The following is a 26213-nucleotide window of genomic DNA, read 5'->3' as shown; positions in this document are numbered from 1 at the left end:
TCACAACTGGAAATTGAAACCACAGCTAAGCCAAATGCTACATGGGATAAAGAAGGGCATTCTCTCTTGTATTTGAATGAGGGGATACTGTTGTGATTAATAGGGTTGCATTTTTTCTGGTTGATTAAAAAGCTTTATATGAATGTTCAATGTTACTTTTTTGGTTAATTTTATCCTAATTTCTTTTGTTTAAAGAGCTTATTTTTTTATTATTAAAACCATGAATGTGACATTGAATCCCTACGGTGTGGCAACAGGCCCTTCGGCCCACCACACAGACCCTCTGAAGAGTAACCCACCCAAACCCATTCCCCTACATTTAACCTGACTAATACACCTAACTTACACATCCCTAAACACTATGGGCAATTTAGCATGGCCAATTCACCTAAACCGCACATCTTTGGACTGTGGGAGGAAACCCCCGCAGACACGGAAGGAATGTGCAAACTCCACACAATGCTGCCACCTGAGGCTAGAATCAAACCTGGGTCCCTGGTGCTGTGGGGCAGCAGTGCCAACCAGTGAGCCACCGTACCACTCCACATGTGTGCTTTGTTTCACTGATCAGACCACCTATTAAATCCAAATAAGAACAAAATATGATCTAGCAGCCAGGTTTTGGTCTGCAATCTAATTTGTCCAGTAATAACACCAATGGGAATCATAACATCATGGTGAAATAACTTTAGGTGTTTCCCATTAGCACACTGTCCTAGTGCACCAAACCATTCAGATCACTCTCACTCGCCCCAAGTACAAGTGCTTTGACATGTCCTTGGGGAATTTGATAGATTCCTTAAAATTTCAATTATAATGGCTTCAATTTTTCCTGTTATTTTCATGGAGATCAGAAACAGTTTTCCATGCTATTATCTGCACTGAGAAGTGAATAACTATGATTAAAAAGTTTGTTCGTGTTTACTGAGTACACCTAACAATTAGGGTGAATATGCTTAGAATTGGCAATCAGTACAAAATTTCATCCTCTGATGCAATAGTAGATTTTTCAGGTTCTTTAAGTGAATCTTATACTTGGGAGCATGTTTATACTGTCAGCTTGGAGGCCAATTGTGGAAGGGGTAAACAAAGCATTTTGCAGGGTGCTTGCATGTTTTTGTTTTCTACATTCAAACAACAGTGACATTCCAATCTTAGTGGGGGGCTCACTATCTGTCACCCCTGCACACTGGCATTAAGAAGCTGAAAATAATTTTGTAAATTTACTTTCAAAATCAACTAAATTTTAGACTTTTGGCAACCATGGACCAACCCTACTGTAAAAGGTCATGATAACTAAACTGTCACTGTTCACTGTCCATATTCTTGTATAAACAATTTCAATTTCTACAAGGTAATTGCTGCCATAGTAATATACCTCAAGAGTAGAAGGGGCTGAAAGGAACTTGCCAAGAGTTTTGAGAGACACTTTTAAAATTGTTGCAGTGCCACTGCAAACACCAAAACTCTCAAAAAAACTCTCAAAAAAAGACATTTATTTGACTTCGCCCGTGGATTTTACAAAATTGATGCACCAATAGAACCATAATAGAAGGACTTTGCAAAATACTAACTAATTGATATTTTAAGTTAATATAAATGCAGTATAATTTTAAAATCAAATAAAGTAATAGTGTAGTTGTTATTTTCACTTGGTATTGCATTGCAAAAAATGTGCCTAAACTGCAAAAGGTAAATTCCAGGCTGAGACTAATTAATGTTTGATGCAGGCCAACACTTTGTTCACAGCCGATTTCTATGGCTATCTGTTTCAAATCTGATTTTATTAACATTGAGGTATAGGTTTCAATGAGGCTGCTTTCTATCCTCCTCAAAAAAAGCACTAACATATTGGGAAGATAATTAGCTGTCTTCTGTCAGACATCAAATAAGGCAAACGTACCCAGTGTCAGTCAGAATGCATTGGTATGGAAAAATAAAGGTGTCAATAATGGTGGTTCACATCATCTTTTGTTATCAGTGATTCAGCGGAAGAAAATATTCCTTTGTCTCACTGATGTCAACACACTGCAGAACATAAACAAGGTACATAATGGGTCTGAGAATGAATTGAATTGTTAACACCCACCAGTAAGAGGTATTATCCATGTTGAATTTATTATTCATGTTGTACCTTAGCATGCTGTGATTTTTGATGAAATGCTTAAGTTGCTTGTTAAGACTGCACTCACTGGATATGGCCAGCGTAGAAAATTCTCCTGTTCTGTTTAAGATACCACTCCTGTCCACATAAAGCTCCCATGATCAGATTCCAAATTAATTCACGACTGTAGTTAGATAAACAAGGCATGTATTTTTATTTAAAAATACATGTTATTGTGTCGATGTAGTGACAGCAGTTTAATGGACGAGATACTAGACTAACATCATTTGCATCAAATTGTGCCAGCACTTTAAAGCACACTTGTTCGTTTTAAAATTCAAATTAATGCAAGGGAAAACGCAATGGTGAAAACATTTGTGCCATAATTCTCTGTTGTAAATTATTTTGTTCATTTAAATTCCTTTCAAAGATTCTTTTGCCAAGGAAATATCGTGAAACATACAATATTGCCCCCTTGTTGAGTGAACAGTTTGAAATGTAAGTGTGTGGCTGTCAGATGAAACTGAGGCTCATGTTCAGGGATTCAAAACTAGTGGGCATATGTTTAAGGTAAAAGAAGAAAAATTTAAAAAGGGGACACGTGGGGTAACTTTTTTACCCAGAGAGATGCTTGTATCTGGAACCAACTGCCAGAGGGAGTGGTGATGGAGGTACAGTTACAACATTTAAAAGACATTTGAATAAGTTCATGAATTGGAAATATTTGGAGTGCTTTGAGCCAAAAGCAAGCAGGTGGGACTAATTTGGTTTGGGAACATGGTGTGGACTAATTAGACTGAAGGCTCTGTTTCCATGCTGTATGTCTATATGACTCCGAATCACTTTGATGCCCTCTCAGGTTGAATACCCAACTAAAACTCAACACAAAGGGCAGGGATTTTATCTGGGTGGTGGTGAACTTAGCTGGTTGAGGGAGCTATTGTGGACCAGGCCAGAACCCCTCAAAACATCAAGAAAGTAGTCTCGACCGTAAATTTGCTAGTCATTTTAAGCAGGTGTCCAGTAGATATTCCAGGAGGGATACAGCTGGCCCAACCACTTAGTTCTAAACAAAACAGAATTTATTTGCAAGATTACAGAAAGAAATGCAAACAGAAGAGAACAGAATAGAGAATAACTTAACTTATCTGAAAACCAAACAGACTGTCCTAACTTACAATGATTCCCATAAGCATACCTTGGCACATTGGGAAAAATCAAACACAGGGTCTTACAGGAGAGAGAGAGATGTCAGAGGGGTTCAGCATGGAACACTTTCTGCCAAGTAACTGTTTTTTAGACCAGCAGTTTCAAACTAACTGACTGTTTTCAGTGAACGGCCAGACTGGTAAAAACCAAACCTAGACTTTTCAGAATCGCTGTTTTTACAACCTCTCCAAAAAAAAGCCAATCTCCTTGTGAAACCTGAAAGGGTTCAGAAAAGATTTACAAGGATGTTGCCAGGGTTGGAGGATTTGAGCTATAGGGAGAGGTTGAATAGGCTAGGGCTGTTTTCCCTGAAGCGTTGGAGGTTAAGGGAAGAACTTATAGAGGTTAATAAAATCATGAGGAGCATGGATAGGATAAATGGACAATGTATTTTCCCTGGGGTGGGGGAGTCCAAAACTAGGGGGCATTGGTTTAGGGTGAGAGGGGAAAGGTATAAAAGAGACCTAAGGGGCAACTTTTTCACACAGAAAGTGCTATGTGTGTGGAATGAGCTTCCAGAGGAAGTGGTGGAGGCTGGTACAATTACAACATTTAAAAGGCATTAGGAAGGGTTTGGAGGGATATGGGCCGGTGGGACTAGATTGGGTTGGGATATCTGGTTGGCAGGCACAAGTTGGACCGAAGGATCTGTTTCTGTGCTGTACATCTCTATGAGCTATCTGTAAGAATAATAGAGTAGTTATGGTAGGGGATTTTAACTTCCCAAACATCAACTGGGACTGCCATTGTGTTAAAGGTTTAGATGGAGAGGAATCTCTTAAGTGTGTACAAGACAATTTTCTGATTCAGTATGTGGATGTACCTACTAGAGAAGGTGCAAAACTTGACCTACTCTTGGGAAATAAGGCAGGGCAGGTGACTGAGGTGTCAGTGGGGGAGCACTTTGGGGCCAGTGACCATAATTCTAATCGTTTTAAAATAATGATGGAAAAGGATAGACCAGATCTAAAAGTTGAAGTCCTAAATTGGAGAAAGGCCAATTTTGACGGTATTAGGCAAGAACTTTTCAAAGCCGATTGGAGGCAGATGTTCGCAGGTAAAGGGACGGCTGGAAAATGGGAAGCATTCAGAAATGAGATAACAGGAATCCAGAGAAAGTATATTCCTGTAAGGGTGAAAGGGAAGGCTGGTAGGTAAAGGGAATGCTGGATGACTAAAGAAATTGAGGGTTTGGTTAAGAAAAAGAAGGAAGCATATGTCAGGTATAGACAGGATAGATTGAGTGAATCCTTGGAAGAGTATAAAGGAAATAGGAGCATACTTAAGAGGGAAATCAGGAGGGCGAAAAGGGGACATGAGATAGTGTTGGCAAATAGAATTAAGGAGAATGCAAAGGGTTTTTACAAATACATTAAGAACAAAAGGGTAATTGGGGAGAGAATAGGGTCCCTCAAAGTTCCCTCAACGATCAGCAAGGCAGCCTTTGTGTGGAGCCACAGAAAATAGGGGAGATACTAAATGAATATTTTGCATCAGTATTTACTGTGGAAAAGGATATGGAAGATATAGACTGTAGGGAAATAGATGGTGACATCTTGAAAAATGTCCACATAACAGAGGAGGGAGTGCTGGATGTCTTGAAACGGTTAAAGGTGGATAAATCCCCAGAACCTGATCAGGTATACCCGAGAACTCTGTGGGAAGCTAGAGAAGTGATTGCTGGGCCTCTTGCTGAGATCTTTGTATCATCGAGAGTCACAGATGAGGTGCCGGAAGACTGGAGGTTGGCAAACGTGGTGCCATTGTTTAAGAAAGGTGGTAAGGACAAGCCAGGGAACTATAGACAGGTGAGCCTGACCTTGATGGTGGGCAAGTTGTTGGAGGCAATCCTGAGGGACAAGATGTACATGTATTTGGAAAGACAAGGACTGATTAGGAATCGTCAACATGGCTTTGTGCATGGGAAATCATGTCTCACAAACTTCATTGAGTTTTTGATAAAGTAACAAAGAAGAATTGATGAGGGCAGAGTAGTAGATGTGATCTATATGGACTTCAGTAAGGCGTTTGACAAGGGTCCCCATGGGAGACTGATTAACAAGGTTAGATCTCATGGAATACAAGGAGAACTAGCCATTTGGATACAGAACTGGCTCAAAGGTAGAAGACAGAGGGGGGTGGTGGAGGGTTGTTTTTCAGACTGGAGGCCTGTGACCAGTGGACTGTCACAAGGATCGGTGCTAGGCCCTCTACTTTTTGGCATTTACATAAATGATTTGGATGCGAGCATAAGAGGTACAGTTAGTAAGTTTGCAGATGACACAAAAATTGGAGGTGTAGTGGACAGCGAAGAGGGTTACCTCAGATTACAACAGGATCTGTACCAGATGGGCCAATGGGCTGAGAAGTGGCAGATGGAATTTAATTCAGATAAATGCGAAGTGCTGCATTTTGGGAAAGCAAATCTTAGCAGGACTTATACACTTAATGGTAAGGTCCTAGGGATGTTCTGGATTAGTGGTGCTGGAAGAGCACAGCAGTTCAGGCAGCATCCAATGAGCAGCAAAATCGACATTTCGGGCAAAAGAAACGTCGATTTCGCTGCTCGTTGGATGCTGCCTGAACTGCTGTGCTCTTCCAGCACCACTAATCCAGAATTTGGTTTCCAGCATCTGCAGTTATTGTTTTTACCTAGGGAGTATTGCTGAACAAAGAGACCTTGGAGTGCAGGTTCATTGCTCCTTGAAAGTGGAGTTGCAGGTAGATAGGATAGTGAAGAAGGCGTTTGGTATACTTTCCTGAATTGGTCAGAGTATTGAGTACAGGAGTTGGGAGGTCATGTTGCAGCTGTATAGGACATTGGTTAGGCCACTGTTGGAATATTACGTGCAATTCTGGTCTCCTTCCTATCGGAAAGATGTTGCGAAACTTGAAAGGGTTCAGAAAAGATTTACAAGGATGTTGCCAGGGATCGAAGATCTGAGCTGCAGGGAGAGGCTGAACAGGCTGGGGCTGTTTTCCCTGGAGCGTCGGAGGCTGAGGGGTGACCTTATAGAGGTTTACAAAATTATGAGGGGCATGGATAGGATAAATAGACAAAGTCTTTTCCCTGGGGTCGGGGAGGGCATAGGTTTAGGGTGAGAGGGGAAAGATATAAAAGAGACCTACGGGGCAACCTTTTCACACAGAGGGTGGTACGTGTATGGAATGAGTTGCCAGAGGATGTGGTGGAGGCTGGAACAATTACAACATTTAAGAGGCATTTGGATGGGTTTCTGAATATGAAGGGTTTGGAGGGATATGGGCCGGGTGCTGGCAGGTGGGACTAGATTGGGTTGGGATATCTGGTCAGCATGGACAGGTTGGACCGAAGGGTCTGTTTCTATGCTGGACATCTCTATGACTCTTTGACACTAAGACAGCATAACCTTGTGAAAGGAGCAACATCATCATACGTCCCCACTTAAAACAAAATGAAACGTTAAAATCCAAATATAGATTCATCTTAAAACCCCTTAATCTTAAAATGTTAGTACTCTACAACACACATATACATTACATTGACAATAACCATGCAAACATGCACTACTACATGTTGTTTCAGTCTGTTTTGCTCCTGCCACCGAATGCCTCCGTTTCTCATTAAAGTCTTGACAATACATCGGCAATCACGTTTTCTCATCCTGCCACATAAATAACTTTCAAGTTGAATGGCTGTAACAACAAGCTCCACCTAAACAGGCATTTTTGTCCTTAAGTTTCTCCACAAACTTCAATGAGTTATGATCAGTGTATATGATTGTCTCAGATACAGTACTGGTAGCATAAACATTGAAAGATTGTAATGCCAACACCAAGCTCAAAGTCCCCTTCTCAACTGTTGAATATTTTTGCTGATGAATGTTCAATTTCCTGGAGAAATACTTATAGGTCTTTCTATCTTTTCGTCTTCCTGTAAGAGCTCAGCACTGACACCCACATCACTTGCATCAATAGCAATCCTGAATGGCTTTGCGTAGTTGGGGGTGGTGAAAACTGGGGCAGTGGTTAACACAGCTTTCAGGCTGTCAAGTACCTTCTGACAATCCACTGTCCATTGAAACCTCTTGCCTTTCTTTAGCAATTCAATGAGTGCAGCAGCCATACTGATAAAATTTGATACAAATTTTTGATAAAATCCACTCAATTGCAGGAATTGTAGTACTGCTCTTTTTGTCGCTGGTCTGGGAAACTGCCCAATTACTTTTGTTTTTTGCATTCCTTGGGGCCATTTGTCCCTGTCCAATAACATGGCTCAGGAAAGTTACTTGGGCTTTGGCAAATTCACTTTTAGCCAGGTTTATCACTAACCCTGCCTTCTGAAGTCAATCGAACAAGTCTGATAAATATTGCAAATGTTCTTTCCATGTGTGACTAAAAATCACCAGGTCATCTATATATATGACACAGTTGGGTAATCTGGCAAAGACCATATTGATTAGTCTCTGAAATGTGGCTGACGCATTTTCATACCAAATGGCATGACTTTAAACTGATACAGTCCATTTGACGTTACGAAAGCACAAATTGTCTTTGCTCTTTCAGACAAAGGTATCCTATGAGCAAGTTGAACTTAGAAATATGAGTTGCTTGTCTCACCTTTTCAACACAGTCTTCCAAATGTGGAATCGGATATGCATCAATCTTTGTAACTGTGTTGACTTTGCAACAGCTCACATATAACTGTTGGGTACCATCTGGTTTTGGCACCATTGCTACGGGTGAGTTCTAGTCACTGTAACTCACTTCGATTATGTCATCTCGGAGCATGCGTTCAATCTCCTTTTGAACCTGTGTCAATTTTAGAGGGTTATGCCTATAAGGATGTTGCTTAATCAGAACAACATCTCCTATATCTACATCATTCATAATTAGGTTGGTACTTCCAAGCTTATTTCCACATATCACCCCATGTGGTAGTAATAACCTTTTCAGATCATTTTGATTTTTCTCTGGAAGGTAACTCAATAATTTATCCCAAGTTTTGACAACTTCTTCATTGTCCAATTTATTTTGAGACGTGTCTAATTCAGAGTCTTCTGAACTTGGTTCTTCCTTTTGTGTTGTAACCAATAACACAGTCTCCTTTGGCTTTCCTTCCTTGTCAAAATACCTTTTGAGCATATTCACATGACACACTTTGTGAGATTTCTTCCTGTCTGGAGTCCTTATTAAATAGTTCACCTCACTCAAATTCCTTTCAACTTGATCAGGTCCACTAAACCTTGCTTTTAAAGGTTCACCTATCACTAGAAGTAACACTAACACCTTATTCCTGATAGCAAAAGTGCGCATTTTTGATTTCTTGTCTGCTTCCTGTTTCAGTCTATGCTTTGATACTTTTAAGTGTTGTCTAGCCAACTCCCCTGCTTTATTTAATTGTTCCTGAAAATTTGACACATAGTCCAAGTACATGGTCTCTGAATTCTGACTTATCAGTTTCTCCTTAATCAATTTTAGCGGTCTTCTCGCTTCATGCCCAAAAGCTAATTCAAATGGTGGGAATTTGGTCGATTCGTTTAGTGCATCTCTGATTGCAAAAAGTACAAATGGAATTCCATTCTCCCAATCATCTGTATAGTCTTGACTATAAGCCCTCAACATGGCCTTTAATTTCTGATGCCACCTTTCCAGTGCTCCCTGATCTAGCCAATAGATTTGAATTGTTTTATTTCTAAACCGTCCATAACTTCTTTGAATAATTTTGATGTAAAGTTTGACCCTTGATCTAATTGTATCCCTGTGGGTAGTGCATATATCATGAAAAATTGAGTAATTCCTTTATGATCCTTTTTCGCTGTGATAATGAGTAATGGAATGGCCTCTGGAAATGTTTAATTTAGTTTCCCTACAGTGTGGAAACAGGCCCTTCGGCCCAACCCAAATCTAGTGGACACATCCATTATTGCTAACAAATACTGATTCCGATTTTTTGTTTTATGTGCAATCAATTAAGACTCTTGTAAAAGGTTCCTCAAATGCAGGAATGGGCATTAAAGTTGCTGATTTTATTACTGCCTTTGATTTTCCAATTACCTGACATGTGTGACATGTCTGGCAAAATTCAACTCCTTGTGCAGTCCAAACCAGTAAAACTGTTTTTGTATTTTAGCTTGTCTTTTTCTCACTCCTAAATCACCCCACAGTGGTAGCTCATGTGCCACCCGCGACACCGCCTTTCTATAATGCACTGGCAATACGATTTGATGAACTTCTGCCCATTTCTCATCTGCTTGATTATGTGATGGCCTCAATTTCTTCATTAAGACATCATTTCTAAGAAAATAGTATTCAGGGATACATTTGGATTCTTTTACTGTCTATGCCTTTTGATATAATCGCTTTAAATTTTCATTTTTCTGCTGTAATTCAGTTAATTTATCTGAGCTAAAGATGTCTTCTTTGTTATCTATCTGCTTCTGGTTTGTGTCAACCATCCCATCAAACACAGCCTCTGCTAATTCTGTTTCAACTTTCTTATCTGTACTCTTTTATCTCTCCTGTTTCAACTGGTGACTTTGTGACCTCATTAGCACGTAGTCAGGAAAAATCCCAGGATATGTGTCCTGCTTTATTTCAGTTGCCTGAGTTTCCACTGGCTTTTTAACCACGGTTGGCAGCACTCCTACTAAGGACAAATTGTATTCCTGGAGCTGAGAGTTTGTCCTGAACTCCTACCACAACCTCTCCACTCTTCACTGGACACTCTAACCTCACTCTACATAATTGAGGGCTTCTTATCTCACCATGAATTCCCATTACTAGTACCTTTTCTGGTAATAGTCCTTCTGAGGTACATATCTCCTCATCCTTCAACATCAAAGATTGAGAGAATCCTGTATCTCTTAGTGTTGTAACCTCTTTATCTGCTGCTGCTGGCCCATGTAAGTAAACATTTATCTTTGCAGGTATATGGTTTAAAAAGATCTGGCATTTCCTTCATAACTAACCTCCGACCAGGTTATACACTCTGGTGCAGCTTTGTAGCATCCACTGTGCTTTCCATTACCACTCCAACAAAATCCATTGGTTTATCCTGTTTTCCTACATCTGGCTTCCTAGCACTTTTCCTAACCCACCAACACTATGATTTCATGTGGCCTACTTAATTGCAGTGAAAACACCAGAGTTTTTAACTTCTCTTTCCCCTTCAAGGGTTTCCTTTCTAATCTGTAGTAAGTTATCCATATGATCTTCACCGAGATCTACCTTTCCATTTCTATGTGAGAATTCCTCTTTCCCCCAATTTCTATCCCTCACGGATTGAAGTAGATTCTGGAAGCCAAACTTTGATTTATGGACCAAATCATAATCATCAGCCATTTTAGCTGCTAATCTTGCCATTTTAACTCTCTACTCTTCCACATGAGTTCTCACTACTTCAGGAAGTGAATTTTTGAACTCCTCCAAAATAATCATTTCTCTAAGAGCATCATAGGTTTGCTCTATATTTAATGCCCTGATCCACCTCTCAAAATGACTTTGTTTGAACTGTTCAAACTCAACGTAGATTTGACCACTGTCCCTTCTAATATTTCTGAAACATTGTCTGTAGGCTTCTTACACAAGCTCATATGCACTTTAGATGGCTTCACATCCTCATATGCCCCAGATGCCTCCTCTGATAGTGAAGGGAATAGCTCACTAGGTCTGCCTATAAGTTTTGTTTGGATCAACAAAACCCACATGGTCACTGACCACTGCATTTGTTTGGCCACCTTTTCAAATGCACTGTCCTTCCTGAACAAAAGAAAGGTTTTCAAAATCATGAGTGGGCCGGACAGAATAGAAGGGTTATAGCCATCTCTGCTTGTAAAAGAAACAAGAATGGGAGGGCATAGATTTAAACTGTTGTGCGAACGAAACCAGGGAAATATCATAAAAGTACTTCAGCACACGGAATTGTTAGGAATTATAATGCACTGCCTGGAAATTAATGAAGGCAAGTTTAATTCAGGTATTCAAGAGGGCACTGGATTCTTTTTGGGGATAGTAATGGTGTACAGGAATATATGGAAAAGGCAGGAAAATGGCACGAGGCAATGGAGCTGGACCAGAGCTGGCATAGGCACGATGGACCGAATAGTCTCCTTCTGCACTGTAATTGAGATTCTGTGATATGGCCAACAGAATGTTTGCTAAACATTTCACTTTGTGTTGAAATTTTCATATGAGCTTGCTCTTGAAATCAAAATTACTTCGTCCCTTGTGAGTTTTCTTCTCATGAATTCTAATAAAATGACAATAAAGTAAAATAAATCTGCCTACTCCAGCTGTCCATTTCAGTACTGTGATATAATTTATAGCAGAAATTTTCATGATGAAAGACGATACCAAGAAGATTATACAATGGAAAATCCCAAGCACGATCCCAAGGAATACTTCTTCTCTACTGAGTGTATATCAGAAATTTGTTAATGCAAAACAACAATTTATGGTGTAAAGTCATGTGGAGGATTTCTGCTATTGTCCATCAATGGCTAACGTTCTGCTCTAGAAATATATAAGATATGATTTATCGTTATATTTCTAGAGAGTGTGAGGTCACTCTCAGGGTGACATGTTTCAATACACTGCACCATCATGTAACTAAATCATGTCACTTTATTTTACTTTATTGTGTTAGTCCACAAGATTAGCACTGCTGTCTCACGGCGCCAGGGACTCAAGTTCAATTCCAGCCTCTGGCCATCATCTGTGTGGAGTTTGCACATTCTCCTCGTGTGTGCATGGGCTTGCTCTAGGTGCTCTGACTTCCTCACACAGTCCAAAGGTGTGCAGATTAGGTGGATTGGCTCCTAACTAACTTGCGCAGTGTCCCAGGATGAGCAAGCATGGTGACTTAGCCATGGAAAATACAGGGCTACAGGAGTAGGTGGGAGGGTCGGTGTGGACTTGGTGGGTCAAATGGCCTGCTTCCCCACTGTAGGGATTCTATGATTCTGTGAAAGAAGAACAGCTGATCCTGGCTGTATTATCCCAGAAATCCATCAAACAGAGGCAAGGCACTGGTGGGTTTGAGACTCAGTAATCAAAGTTGTGCTATTAGGAGCCCTGCAAGAACTGGATTTGAGGTAAAAAAGATCAAGAGTGGAAGAAAGGGTTGGAGTGCCAGTCTTTTTCCTGTTGCCATGACAATTTGAAAGTGGCAGTGAAGATGGTCAACTGAACCACTTAAATGACAATTTTATGCATCTCTTGGAGGCGACATATAGTTTCTTTCGGGCAAGGGAATCCTGATAGCAGCCTATTAACTATCCAACAGGCATAAAATTTGCTTGGGGGCATTATTCCAGGACTTGTCCTGAAGAAAGGTCACTGGATCTGAAACATTAACCCTAATCTCTCAGATGCTTACATACCCACTGAATTTTTCCAACAATTTCTGTTTTTTTTCACTCCAGGACTTGTTGACCATAAGAGGTGTGTTTGTCACTAGCCTGCAACCCTTCCAACACTTGCCTCCATCTCCCAACAGGGAAGTAAGTGTATGTGCATGCATGTGAAGATACAAAATGTTCATTTGCAATACTATAAATGAGTTGCTGAGGTGAAATTGACCACTTGTGCAAAACGGGTTCATTGTGAATTGGCAGTTAATCATTCTACTTGTTAGCTTTTATCTTTGATTGACTTGTCGAAGATATTGAATTCCAAATGAAGTATAGGTAACACTCTCCAAACAAAAGATTTTGAAGATTTGAGTGGAAAGCAGATCAGGAGTAGTGCGTAGTCAGGATGGCATTAAGCTGGTCTTTAATTTTGCCTTCACAGTTTCTCTGGATCTCGCAACTGTAGATAACTCTCCTCCCTTCTTCTGAGGTGCACTTGTGCTTAGGTGCCCATGGAGAGAATGCATGCAGAGTCTACCATCAATGGACAGATCTTTCATGATAGGTGAGCACCACAGGAGCTGGGATGCATGGTTACATCTAATAACAGAAGATTAATTTAATTTTGATAAATTTCTATTACAGTTCTCTATCGATCTGCAAATTCTTTTGATCGTTGTTTATTTTTTTGTCACAGAGCCCCAATTAGGGCTACCCAATCTGATTTTTGTTTATTTTAAAAATGATTAGAAACTTCTCCTGCTATATTTGTGATGCCACAAATATTATGACCAAAAGGAATCTTCCTTTTTCCCTTTACACATGCATTGTTATCAAGACCATACAGTCATAGAGTCATAGAGATGTACAGCACGGAAACAGACCCTTCGGTCCAATTCGTCCATGGCAACCAGATATCCCAACCCAACCTGCCCACATCTGGCCCATATCCCTCCAAACCCTTCCTACTCATATACCCATCCAAATGCCTTGCAAATGTTGCAATTGTACCAGCCTCCACCACTTCCTCTGGCAGCTCATTCCATATAAGTACCATCCTCTGTGTGAAAAAGTTGCCCCATAGGTCTCTTTTATATCTTTCCCCTCTCACCCTAAACCTATGCCCTCTAGTTCTGGACTCCCTGATTCCAGGGAAAAGACTTTGTGTATTTATCCTATTCATGCCCCTCATAATTTTGTAAACCTTTATAAGGTCACCCCTCAGCCTCCAATGCTTCAGGGAAAACAGCCCCGGCCTGTTCAGCCTCTCCCTATAGCTTAAATCCTCTAACCCTGGCAATATCCTTGTAAATCTTTTCTGAACCCTTTCAGGTTTCACAACATCTTTCCGATAGGAAGGAGACCAGAACTGCACACAATATTCCAACTGCGGCCTAACCAATGTCCTGTACAGCTGCAACATGACCTCCCAACTCCTGTACTCAATACTCTGACCAATAAAAGAAAGCATACCAAACGCCTTCTTCACTATCCTATCTATCTGTGACTCCACTTTCAATGAGTTATGAACCTGCACTCCAAGGTCTCTTCAGTTGCAAATTAATTCATGACTGGCATTTGATAAACTTTTGTTTTTACTTCTTTTGGTAATTGTAACTCTTCATGTGGAGGCAATCGGATCAGGATTAAATCTTGATGAATTTCTAACAGCTTCAGCTGGAGGAAACGAAAATAGACATGTTATTTGGGCTTGCAGAATACACTTAGCCCTCCTACCAAAAGGAATAAAGCCCGAAAATAGTATTACCCTCTTCTCAGTATTAGCCTCTTCCCAATAGTCAACAATCTTTTCAAGCTAGATAGGCTAACTTTCCAGAAATTGTAAGGATCCAAATTAAATTTGTCTGAAAATACTTCTCCCCCTTCCCCCCCCCCCAACCAAAGGGAACAGGAGATAGTTTAACTGAGCCTTAAACACTATTCTCGAAGATCTCTAGGGTAACAGCTGATAGTTGGCTGCAGTGCTGGTTCAGAGAAATAAAACTGCAAGAAATTGCAAAGCCACTCACCCAACCCCACTCTTGCGATCTGACTGAGTGCAAATATCTTAACCAAACATATTGACTAATGAGACTTTAACACAGCCCTCGGCTTTCAAGAATAATTATTTTTAAAATATTCCTTGGAAATTGAATGGGTGATTAATTACAGTGGGAAGGCCCTCTAAACTCATCTGGGATAATAATTAGGGATGTTCTATTATTGATTGAATGACACTCTTCCATGTCAATCTTTTTTAAAATTGTTAGAAAAGTCTTATGAGAAGGTCAGAGGCAGGGATTCATGCAATGAGTAATTCACCTCCTGACTCCCCAGTACCTGTCCACCATTTACATGGCTCGAGTCAGGAGTGTAATGGACTACTCCCCACTTTTGTGGCTGAGTGTTACCCAACACTCCCAAAAAGCTCAGCAGAACCAGAACAAAGCCACCCGCTTGATTGGCATCACATCCTTGAAACTTCACTCGCTCCATCAACGAGACCCAATAGCAGCAATGTGTACCATGCACAAAAGGTTATGCAGAAATTTACTACAGAGCCTTAGGCAGCATCTTCTAATCCATGACCACTACTTTCTAGAAAGACAAGGGCAGCAGATACGTGGATAATCACCACCTGAACATTTCCCTACAAGTCAGTCACCATCCTGGAAATACGTCACTGTTTTTTCTCAGTTTGTAGGTCAACATGCTGGAACACCCTCTCCAATGGCATTGTGGATGTACCAAGCCAAAGAGAATGCAGCAATTCAAGATGGCAGCTCACCACCACTTTCTCGAATGGCAACTAGGGATAGGCAGTATGTGCTGGTTGAGCCAGTTAAGCCCACGTCCTCTGAAAGAAAGTGAATTGGCAGCACCTCGATACTGTCAACAAAATATTGAAGGAGCCTCATTCACATCACAATGTGCCACCAGTTGATATTTTACTCTAAACCACCATTTCTGCAAGTTGATTCTCAGGCTCAAACTAAATGCAAGGGAGATCATAATGGCAAACCATGATAGCGCTAAGATCCTTAGCGAAAGTGTTTCTGTTCATTTTGATTCCATAACCTGATTAATTAGATTACATTCCCTACAGTATGGAAACAGGCCCTTTGGCCCAACAAGTCCATACTGGCCCTCCGAAGAGTAATCAACCCAGACCCATTCCCCTACCCTATATTTATCCCTCACTATTGCACCTAACACTATGGGCAATTTAGCATGGCCAATCCACCTAACTTGCGCATCTTTGGACTGTGAGAGGAAATTGGAGCACTCAGAAAAAACCCACACAGACAAGGGGAGAATGTGCAAACTCCACACAGACAGTCACCTGAAGCAGGAATCGAACCCAAGTCCCTGGTGCTGTGAGGCAGTAGTGCTAACAACTGAGCCACCGTGCCACCCCTAAATTATCCCTGGAAGGGTTGGGAAAAATCAGCTATGATGTCTATTGTTCACTGTTGAGTGTTGGAAATGCAACTATATGCGATTTGAGATGAAACTAGAGTTGAAGTTATCTGCAATAGCCTTTCATCGCTGGCCTAGTCAATTTCAATCCCGACACATCTGATAATGCTGTGTTTCTTGGTACTGCACTAAAGTGTGAGTTTGGTATATCTTCCAATCACTGGTGGAGTGTCGCATTCACAACCTTTTGATATAGAAGAGAGACTGATTCTAAGTGTGTCAATCAACATTTTGAAAAATGTGCACCTCCACTCACTAAGATTATACCATACAGTATGAAAAGTACAGACAGCACAGAGCATCTTCATTTTCATACTTTTGACAGAACATAAGGAACCTGTTGGGACATGGCTAGGTTGTCGATCTCATAGTTAGTTGAAAGTGAGGACTGCTGATGCTGCAGATCAGCGTCAAGATTAGAATGGTGCTGGAAAAGCACAGCAGGTCAGGCAGCATCCGAGGAGCAGGAAAATCGACGTTTCGGGCAAACGCCCTTCATGGTGATTCCTGATGAAGGGCTTTTGCCTGAAACATCAATTTTCCTGCTCCTCGGATGCTACCTGATTTGCTGTGTTTTTCCAGCACCACTCTAATCTTGACTCTGATCTCATAGTTAGTGCCTATTTAAACAGTATATGAATTTTCCCTATTATTCTTTGATGTTACTTTTTGTTGTTGAATACAAATAGACCATAGTCAGAAAGGAAAGAGAAATTAAGACAGTTCCTGCAGCCATCTTTTATTTTGTTTGATGATTGTCAAACAGAATACATTATATAGATGAATAATCTGCAAGACATGTTGCCCTTCAGGATCTTTTACAAGACAGATTCCAAAATAAATAATGTTTAAGTTTTATTGAATCTTATGAAATGAGGGAGCACAGAGGAATTTAGAAAGAATGGCTGCATTTATTTTCAAAGTAACTTTTAAATTAATCAAGATTTACTAATACATTTACTTGAGGCACATACACAGTATGAACAGTATGACATAAACATCAAGAACGCAAGTAATGCCACTTTCCCATATAAATGCAACAATTGTGTCATATTTAAATGCAAATACTGAAATCAGAGTCACAATCTTAACACATTCAAATTATTATTATTTCATGTTTCCAAATACAACAGGAAAATGATCAAACAAAGTAACCACTGAGTTAGAAACAGACACAACTCAACATATGCTCAAAGGCACAATTTTAGAACGTGCAAATTTGCAGTCTAGCTCTGTTGGTAAACAAAGGAGAGTGTTTTGAGAAAAATATACAAACTAATGGAACCTGTGTGTAACAAGTCAATACATAAAGACTTTCATTTATATGTTTACCTTCGTAACCATAAATGTCCCAAAGTGCTTTATGATCAGTTCAGTATTTTTGAAGTATGGTAACTCTTATATGTAGGAAATATGGCAATCAATTTGCACACAGCTAGGTCAGATAAAAAGACAAGAGATAGTGGCCAGACAATCTGTTTTGTTGCTGATGACTGAAGGATAAACATTACCTAGAATGTCAGGGATACCTCCTTTCCTCTTCTTCAAGCTTTTATGTGCACATGGGCCTTAATTTATCTGAAAAAGAATATCTCCAACACTTTTTATGTACTGGACCAGAGCAGCAGCACAGACTTTTACACTCAAACCTCTACAGTGGAACTTGAGCCCACACTGTCTGACTGAAAGGTGAATATCCTACCCACTGAGGCATCTGTGCCAATTAATACTCAACAGCTGGTGAAGTGTTGCATTATATAAACACAACTAATTAATTCCCTATTTGGTGAATCAGGCAGCTTAAAATAATGGATATTGTCAAGCATACTTAAAAATCTATTTACTTTTGTTACCCAACTAATCTGCATGTCTCTCTTAATCTTCTGGAAAATGGAAGAAAAATTTACAACTCTCTCCTCCGAATTTATATTCTAAGACTGTACACTCACATCCTTAAGAAAGGACACAGTTTAAAAATAAGGGGTAGGCCATTTGGAACAGAGATGAGGAGAAACGTCTTCACCCAGAGAGTAGTGGACATATGGAATGCTCTGGCCCAGAAGGCAGTGGAGGCCAAGTCTCTGGATACTTTCAAGAAAGAGATGGATAGAGCTCTTAAAGATAGTGGAATCAAGGGTTATGGGGATGAGGCAGGAACAGGATACTGATTGTGGATGATCAGCCATGATCATGATGAATGGTGGTGCTGGCTTGAAGGGCTGAATGGCCTACTCTGCACCGATTGTCTATTGTTTAAATATCTTATGGGCCCAGAAAGTTCAATTTTATCCTGGTCATTTATTTAATGATTTAATTGTTGCAGTTCCCCGCAGCAGAGACTATATTTTTCAAAGCTCTTTCTTGGTTATAAAGCATTTTGTGATGTGCTGAAGGTCTTCTAAATATGAATAAATTAGCTGCTTCTACAACAGCATTAAAAAAAAATGCAGTTCAGTGTGCCACTGAAGATATAATCTGAATCTTCATTTTTAAATGCAACTTTGTTTAAGGGGGTACAATGATTCTCTTTATGATTAGCAATAAGTTGAATATTGAGATTCTATTTTTGGTAGCTACAAGTGTGCTTTTAAGCTGAATAGTGCATTTTTCTTTCCACAGTTCATTTTGTGGATGAGAGAATTATCTTTACATGTCTGAGTGAAAGGATTAATGTTTCCATTCTTTCTTACCTGATGTGTGTTCATATCAGATGTTACCTTAGTTCATTTGCTCCATATTAACCTTATTTTAACTATCAACTTGAATAGCACAATTTCTAAACTATGTACCTGCACACATCTTTAATCTAATCCATAGGAACAGAGGAGCAGAAGTAGGCCATTTGGCCCATTGAGCCTGCTCCACCATTCAATTGGGTCAGGACTGACCTTCTGTCTCAATACCATTTTTCCACACTTCCTATATCTCTTAATGCTTTTAATCTCGAGACATGTATCGATCTCAATCTGTAATAAACTCAATGACTGAGGTTCAACAGCCCTCTGGAGTAAAGAATTCCAAAGATTCACCATTCCACAAGTGTGAAAAATAAGCCTTTGGGACATGGCTATACTTTATGACCTTGCATCTTTTTTTGTTCTATTTGAATGGAGACACTTTAATGTTATAAAGCTGTCAGCCTGCAGCATTGCCCACTCAACTCTGTATATTGAATATCACAATATCACTGACACACAGTGACTGTGCAGCCTGTAGTTACCATTTTAAAGGTGAGACTAATTGAAATTTATAGCCCACAATCTGAGAGTACCTAGCAGCATTATACTTACAAAGACATGATTGGGAAAATAGTACAGACTGTGAATGTGGTTGGGGGAGCAATTACACAATGCCCATTTGGATAGCATCCCCTGCCTTTTAAGCAAATGTTGATATGGATATAGTTCAAACATTGGCAGTCACTTTCTTAACACAACCCAACAAACTGTTGTTGCAACAATTACAATTTCTGATCTTGTGTGGGAGTTTATATTCTGGGTTTTCTGCTTAAACAGAACAATGCATTCTGTCATTTCCCCCACACCTTGAGCAAAAGATTAGTGCTATAATAAATATTGGGTGCTGGGCCAAATAGTGTGATCCCAGCTACTGATTTGACACGGTCTAAAAATCAGGTGACAGAATGGACCTTCAGACCTCTGTAAAGTTTGAAGGATGGACCACCCTGGGCAAATTCCCTTACAGGTGGAAAAACAGAGGTTGTCAATGCAGCCCATGTTAATATAAAAGCATATATTAAAAAAGACCATGCATACTCGACGTCTAAAATTATTTTTAAAAACAATACATAAAATGCTGGAGAACCTCCGCAAGCTGTGTCAGCATCTGAGCCGAGTTAAATGTCATTAAGGCCAAACCTCCCTCTATTTTTCTCCTCTCACACATACTGTCAGAACACTGTTGAATTTCTCCAGCACTTTCTGCTCTTTCTCTTTTACCCCAGCTCCTCTCAGTGAATAGCCAGGGATGGGGACACACAGTAAAGAGAGAGAGAGATTCACCAGGTAAGTTACAAGGGCACACACTTGTGTCTAATGGACACTCACCATCATAAATCCCTCATGAAACTGGCTTATAACAAATGGTCGAACTGACAACATCATCAAAAGCAAATAACCTTTAGTAAAATAGATTTGACCTGGAAAACTGTCAAGAGGTCCTTGTGTCTGAATTCACAAGGTGGTTGTTCTTGATGTGCAAGTACCATTTCTATAAACAGACTCAGAGGCAATGTCCTCAGCAGGCTGGAACTCCAATGGGCTGCCCACTTTGCTCTTGAGAGCAGTGGAGCAATAGTCAACCGGCTCCTCGGTGTCATTCTCCAGCCAACGGAAGCACAGGATCCGCTGAAAGGAGCGCCTGAAGTTGTCGGACAGGAAGCCGTAGAGGATGGGGTTGGCACAGCTGTTGGCGTAGCTGAGGATCACACAGAGGTGGTTAACAGTGGTGTTACGCTGGGCCAGGAAAACACCGGCCAGGTGCACGGCGTAGAAAGGCAGCCAGCAGACCACGAAGACAGCCACCACTGTCAGCACCAGGCGGGTGAGCTTGCGCTCGGAGCGCCGGCGCTGATGCCAGCCGGCTTTGAGGGCCACCGCCCGGGTCTGCAGAATGATGAGCAGGTAGCACAGGCTGATGGCCAACACAGGCAACAGGAAGCCCAGCAGGAAGGTGTAGACGACAAATGCCACTGACCAGGCTGGCTGCGGCCAGAGAAACGCGCACATCACCTTGCCATTGGAATCAACACTGGGATCTACACCCACACTTACACTGGGATTTACACTGGATCCTCCATTCACACTTACACTGGGATTTACACTGGATCCTTTACCCACACTTACACTGGGATTTACACTGGATCCTTTACTCACACTTACACTGGGATTTACACTGGAACCTACACCCACACTTACACTGGGATTTACACTGGATCCTACACCCACACTTACACTGGGATTTACACTGGATCTTTTATCCACACTTACACTGGGATTTACACTGGATCTTTTATCCACACTTACACTGGGATTTACACTGGATCCTTTACCCACACTTACACTGGGATTTACACTGGAACCTACACCCACACTTACACTGGGATTTACACTGGATCCTACACCCACACTTACACTGGGATTTACACTGGATCTTTTATCCACACTTACACTGGGATTTACACTGGATCCTTTACCCACACTTACACTGGGATTTACACTGGAACCTACACCCACACTTACACTGGGATTTACACTGGATCCTACACCCACACTTACACTGGGATTTACACTGGATCCTGCACTGGAATTGATGCCCAAATTTACAGCAGGAATTACACTGGAATTAGCGCCCATATTTACGCCGGGTCTTACACTGAAATCCACACCAGAATTGATGCCCACCTTTACAGCGGAGCCCCCGGCGGAACCAGCGCCCAGGTTGACGCCGGGATTTACGGCGGAATCAGCGCCGGGATTTGCGGCGGAATCGCTGCCGCCACCGACGGGCGCGGTGCCGGCGAACACCACGATGGGCAGGATGACCAGCAGCGAGAGCAGCCAGACGCCCAGGTTAACGAGCCGGGCGACGCTGGGGCGCCGGTAACGGGCCGCCTTGATGGGGTGCACCACGGCCACGTAGCGGTCGGCGCTGAGCACGGTCAAGCCGAAGACGCTGGTGAACTGGTTGAGCCCGTCCACGCTCAGCACCGCCCGGCACATGAGCGGGCCGAAGGGCCAGCGGTCGAGAGCCGCCGCCGCCGCCACGAACGGGACACTGAGCATGAAGAGCTCGTCGGCCAGCGCCAGGTTGAGCAGGTAGATGTTGGTCGCCGTCTTCATCTTGGCGTACCTCAGGATGACAAAGATGACCATGGCGTTCCCCGCCAGCCCCACCAGGCACACCAGCGCGTACACGAACTGGATCACCACCATCCTCACGTCCTCGTCCACCGCTCCCTCCGACCAACCTCCGCCGCTCCAGTTGGACGGACGCCCCGTCGGAGCCCAGGCGCCCGACTCATTCCCCAAGTGTTCCCCGGCGGAGGCCCGCTCGGGCTCGGCAGGTAGCTGCAGGTTCATCCCTGTCCAAAGAAATGCTGCTCTTTATCGAAAAAACTTCACAAATATCTCCTCTCCTCTCTGACTATCCCTGTCTCTTTCCTTTCTAACTCGCCTCGATCTATTCTGTCCATCCCCGTCTTTCTGACTATCCGTCTCTTTTCCTTAAGAACGTCGCCCTCTCTTCCTCTTCTAATTCTTCCTCTCTCTTCTCTCTGCCTGTTTCTGTCTATCCTTCCTGTCTCTTCTCTGTCGAACTCTCTACCTGGCTATTCCTGCCGTCTCTTCTCGGTCTCCCTCTCTCTATCTGTCCCTCCTGACTTCTCTGTCTATCTCCTCTGTCTATCTATCATGTCTCTCTATCTATCCCCCTCTACCTATTTCTCCAATCTCTCTATCTATTCCCTCCTCTATCTCTTCTGTCTCTCTATCCTCCCTCTATCTGTCTATCTCTCCTGTCTATCTATCCCCACTCTGTCTATCTCTCCTATCTATCCCCCTCTGTCTGTCTAACTCTTCTGTCTCTCCATCCCCCATCAGTCTGTCTCTCCTATCTCACTTCTGTCTATCCCTCCTGTAACTGTCTATCTCTCCTCTCTTTTCTCTGCCTGTAACCCCCCCCCCCACCCCCACCACGGCTAATTCTGTTTCTTTCCTACCTGTCCTTTTCAGAATACCCTTCCTCTCTTCCCATTGTCTACCCCGCTCCCTTTTCTATGTACCCTCCTTCTTTCTATCCGTCTATCCGCCCTCTTTCTTGACCTTTCGCTTCCCCCTTCTTTATTTTCTGTCCAACCCTTTCCTTCTGTCAACACCCCCCCCTTTGCTTTCCTTGTCAATTAGCCTATTTCGCCCAGTCCGCCTCTCCCTTTTTTTGTCAGTTCCGCATTTTTCTTTTCTCTCTGTTTATGCCCCCGCTCCGTCTTTCTGTCTACCTGTATCCCTCGTCGCTTTCTGTTTCTGTCTATCCTCTCTCTCCTTGTCCCCTCCCCGCACAACCCAACTTTACACTTGTCAGTCCTCCCTCCCCTCCTTGGTCCAGCCAGACTGAGTAGAGAGGCAGCACTCACAGTAATACTGTGTGCCTGCCTATGTCTGGGTCTCTCTCTTTCTCTCTCTATGTATACTGCACCTCCTATGCTCTTTCCCTCTCGCTTTCCCTTAAATATCAGGAGCTAGGGGGTAAATAATTGTCAGCGACTTACCTACAGCCCTGCGTGATGCTTTCAACACTGCACCGCCTTCTAACACAAGGTTTTAAAGCTGTTGGCACAGATTTTTTTTCTTCTGTTTAAACCCGAACCCGCACGCACCCTCAAACCAACAATGAGTATATCTCCAGGTCCAAAATTTTGCAAATGTTCAGCTTTCACGCGGATTTACCTGTTCCCAGTTCTTCCCTCTCCACTACATTTTGATTCAAACCTACTCCAGTCCAACCGAAGGGCATTGACGGCAGACCGGGCTGGTGTTGGGGGACCCCGGAGGTCAGATTTGTCCCGGCACCGCGTCGTTCCCGCCGTCAGTGAGCGGCCGCTCGGCCCTTCCAGTACGTGCCACCATCTGCGAATCCTCAGTGGACGCGCAGCAGTCCCACCGATTTCTGTTCCCTTCACCCTCACATTATTCCTCCCACCCCATTTAACCTGAGGTCATTCTTATTTGAGATTTACTTCTTCAGAAACAGTCACCCTGACTTCAAGTTGCACTTTTCGGCAGCTAAATATCTTTTGCCACCGAAAGCCCGGCAGTTAACATTTATTTCCAGTCATGAGATGTGGATATTGATTGACCTTTTGAGTTAAGAGTCAACTGTGTTGCTATGGGTCTGGAGTCACATACAGGCCAGACCAGGTAAGGATGCCAGTTTCCTGAAGGACATTAGTGAAGCGGGTGGATTTTTCCAATCATCGGCAATAGATTAATAATCATCATTAGACTCTGAATTCCAGATTTGTATTGAGTTCAAATTCTACCATCTCCTGTGATGTGATTCAAGCCCCAACTATAAGCCTGGGGTTCTCGACCACTGTGGCACCACCTCCCTCCTTCGAGGAGTTGGGAAACTTTGCACTGAAAATCAAGGATCTTGTTCACAGAAATGCCCATCAAGAGAACTTCAGTGAGAACTAGCTGTGCTTTACCTGGTGCGATTCTCAATTGTTTGCATTCAGTTCCAGTGTGGGATGGTGAAACTCAAACAAAGGTTTCTTTGCTGTTTTCAAACCTTTCCCCTCAACACAGCTAACCATCTTGGGGAGACCCCCATTACCCCCCAACCCCAGACAATAAACAGATGGAACATGAAGTGCACCTGGGGTCCCTTTTGAGATTCCCCAAGAGATTTGCCTGAGTTTGGCTGAGGTGGCAGGCTGAAGATGTTCTGACTGAGGTTCCTGCCAGCTGGCTTTCACTGTACCCTCACCTGCGACTGGAACATTCCAAATGTGCGAGGGGTTTCCAATGTGGTGGACAAAGCTATAGACAACACCTTTCAAACCTTCGTCTCTATTCCTTCACACACCTTATACGCAGACACACACAGATGCACACATGGCTCACATACACACACACACATGGTACACATAAACACACACACACGCATGGCACATATACAGATGCACACACGGCACACATACACACACACATGGCATACATACACACACACGGCACACATACACACATGGCACACACACACACACAAGGCACACATATACACAAGCACAGCACACACACACACATACAAGGCATACACACACGGCACGCACACAAACACATGACACACACACACGGCACACGTACAGACACACAGACACACATGGCACACATACACAGTACACATACACACACACATGGCACACATACAGACACACATGGCACACATACACACAGCATGCATACATACACATGGCACATACACACACACACAGCATACACACACACACACACACACACACAAGGCACACACACACAGCACACATACAGACACACACAGGCACACACACACAGCACACATATACACACACGGCACACATGCACATACGCATGCACACACATGGCACACATACACACACATGCACACACCACAACCTCTCTCTCTCCCCCAAAAGCAGGTAAAGCAGATGTGCGTGGCCACTATCACCTGCAAACCCACCTCCTGGTGATTTGTCAATGTGATTATAACCTTCACTGTCACTTAGCTAACCCTTTTGAACTGCCTCCCCAAACGATCCCCTGGGTGTGTCAAATCAGATGTACTGTAACAGTTCAAGGAGGCAGCTCACTACCCCCTCCTCAAAGCCTGGTGGGGTTGGTTAACAAATGCTAGCTGAGCCACACATTCCATGAATGAATTCAAAAAGATAAGCTCTTGGGTTCTGTTTGTACAAACTTAAGGGTTATGTTAATGGGAAGTAGTAGGAGAGAGACTCAAATATATAGAACCGCTGGAATGGTTTACTTATAGCTAGTTCAACTGCCATCGAACATAGTGATAAACCTAATGATCTTCTGATTCCCCAAGATCCCATCATTGATACCTCTATATGTGTTATCAAGGGTCAAGACCTAGTCTTGGATTAAAAATATTCAGCTTGCTTATAAGATCAAGATATCACACAAACCATTTAACCAATGAGTTAACAGAAACATTGGCCTCAATTTTTTTTTGTCTTTAAAAAAATACTGGCAAGTTCAAGTGAGATCGAATGTTTCACACTAATCATAAACCTTAACTAAAAAAAATTGTGAGAATGGTGAATTCACTGAAAATGGATCAGTTAATCACAGTTAATTACAGCAAAGAAATACATGCCAATCACCACGTGACTTGGTAATTATCAGGTTATTTTTCACAGTAAACGTTTTACTGTGGACCAGATTAGTAAAAGAGTAATAATGGGAAAGAAGTATATAATTAGGAGTTCGGTTCTGTCAATGTATAAGTTAGTGGTAAGGAGGTTATGCCAGCTACATTTGTTGAGCACCGTTGGTTGCTAACATATGAGC

The 26213-nt window shown here is 42.2% G+C and overlaps 1 protein-coding gene across 3 annotated transcripts in view; it reads right to left on the bottom strand.

Moving 5' to 3' along the window:
- Positions 1-16848: 16848 nt before the first annotated feature.
- Positions 16849-26213, bottom strand: part of LOC140483282 (somatostatin receptor type 1-like) — a 32264-nt gene continuing 22899 nt past the window's right edge. Inside the window, exons 1-2 of one of the 3 annotated variants that reach the window (XM_072581432.1) lie at positions 23411-23813; positions 16849-22228 (exon numbers count right to left, since the gene is read on the bottom strand). In XM_072581432.1, coding sequence (XP_072437533.1) covers positions 20319-22226 — 1908 coding nt within the window. In that variant the 5' untranslated portion in view covers positions 22227-22228; positions 23411-23813 and the 3' untranslated portion in view covers positions 16849-20318. Of the gene's footprint in view, positions 22229-23275; positions 23282-23410; positions 23814-26213 lie in introns of those variants that run through there. The other 2 variants (XM_072581433.1, XM_072581431.1) reach the window with 2 other exon arrangements.

This window comes from Chiloscyllium punctatum, chromosome 11 (genome assembly GCF_047496795.1).
Source record: "Chiloscyllium punctatum isolate Juve2018m chromosome 11, sChiPun1.3, whole genome shotgun sequence".
Lineage (NCBI taxonomy): Eukaryota > Metazoa > Chordata > Chondrichthyes > Orectolobiformes > Hemiscylliidae > Chiloscyllium > Chiloscyllium punctatum.
Note: the sequence above shows the minus strand (reverse complement) of the source record. Positions and strands in the feature narration are given on the sequence as shown.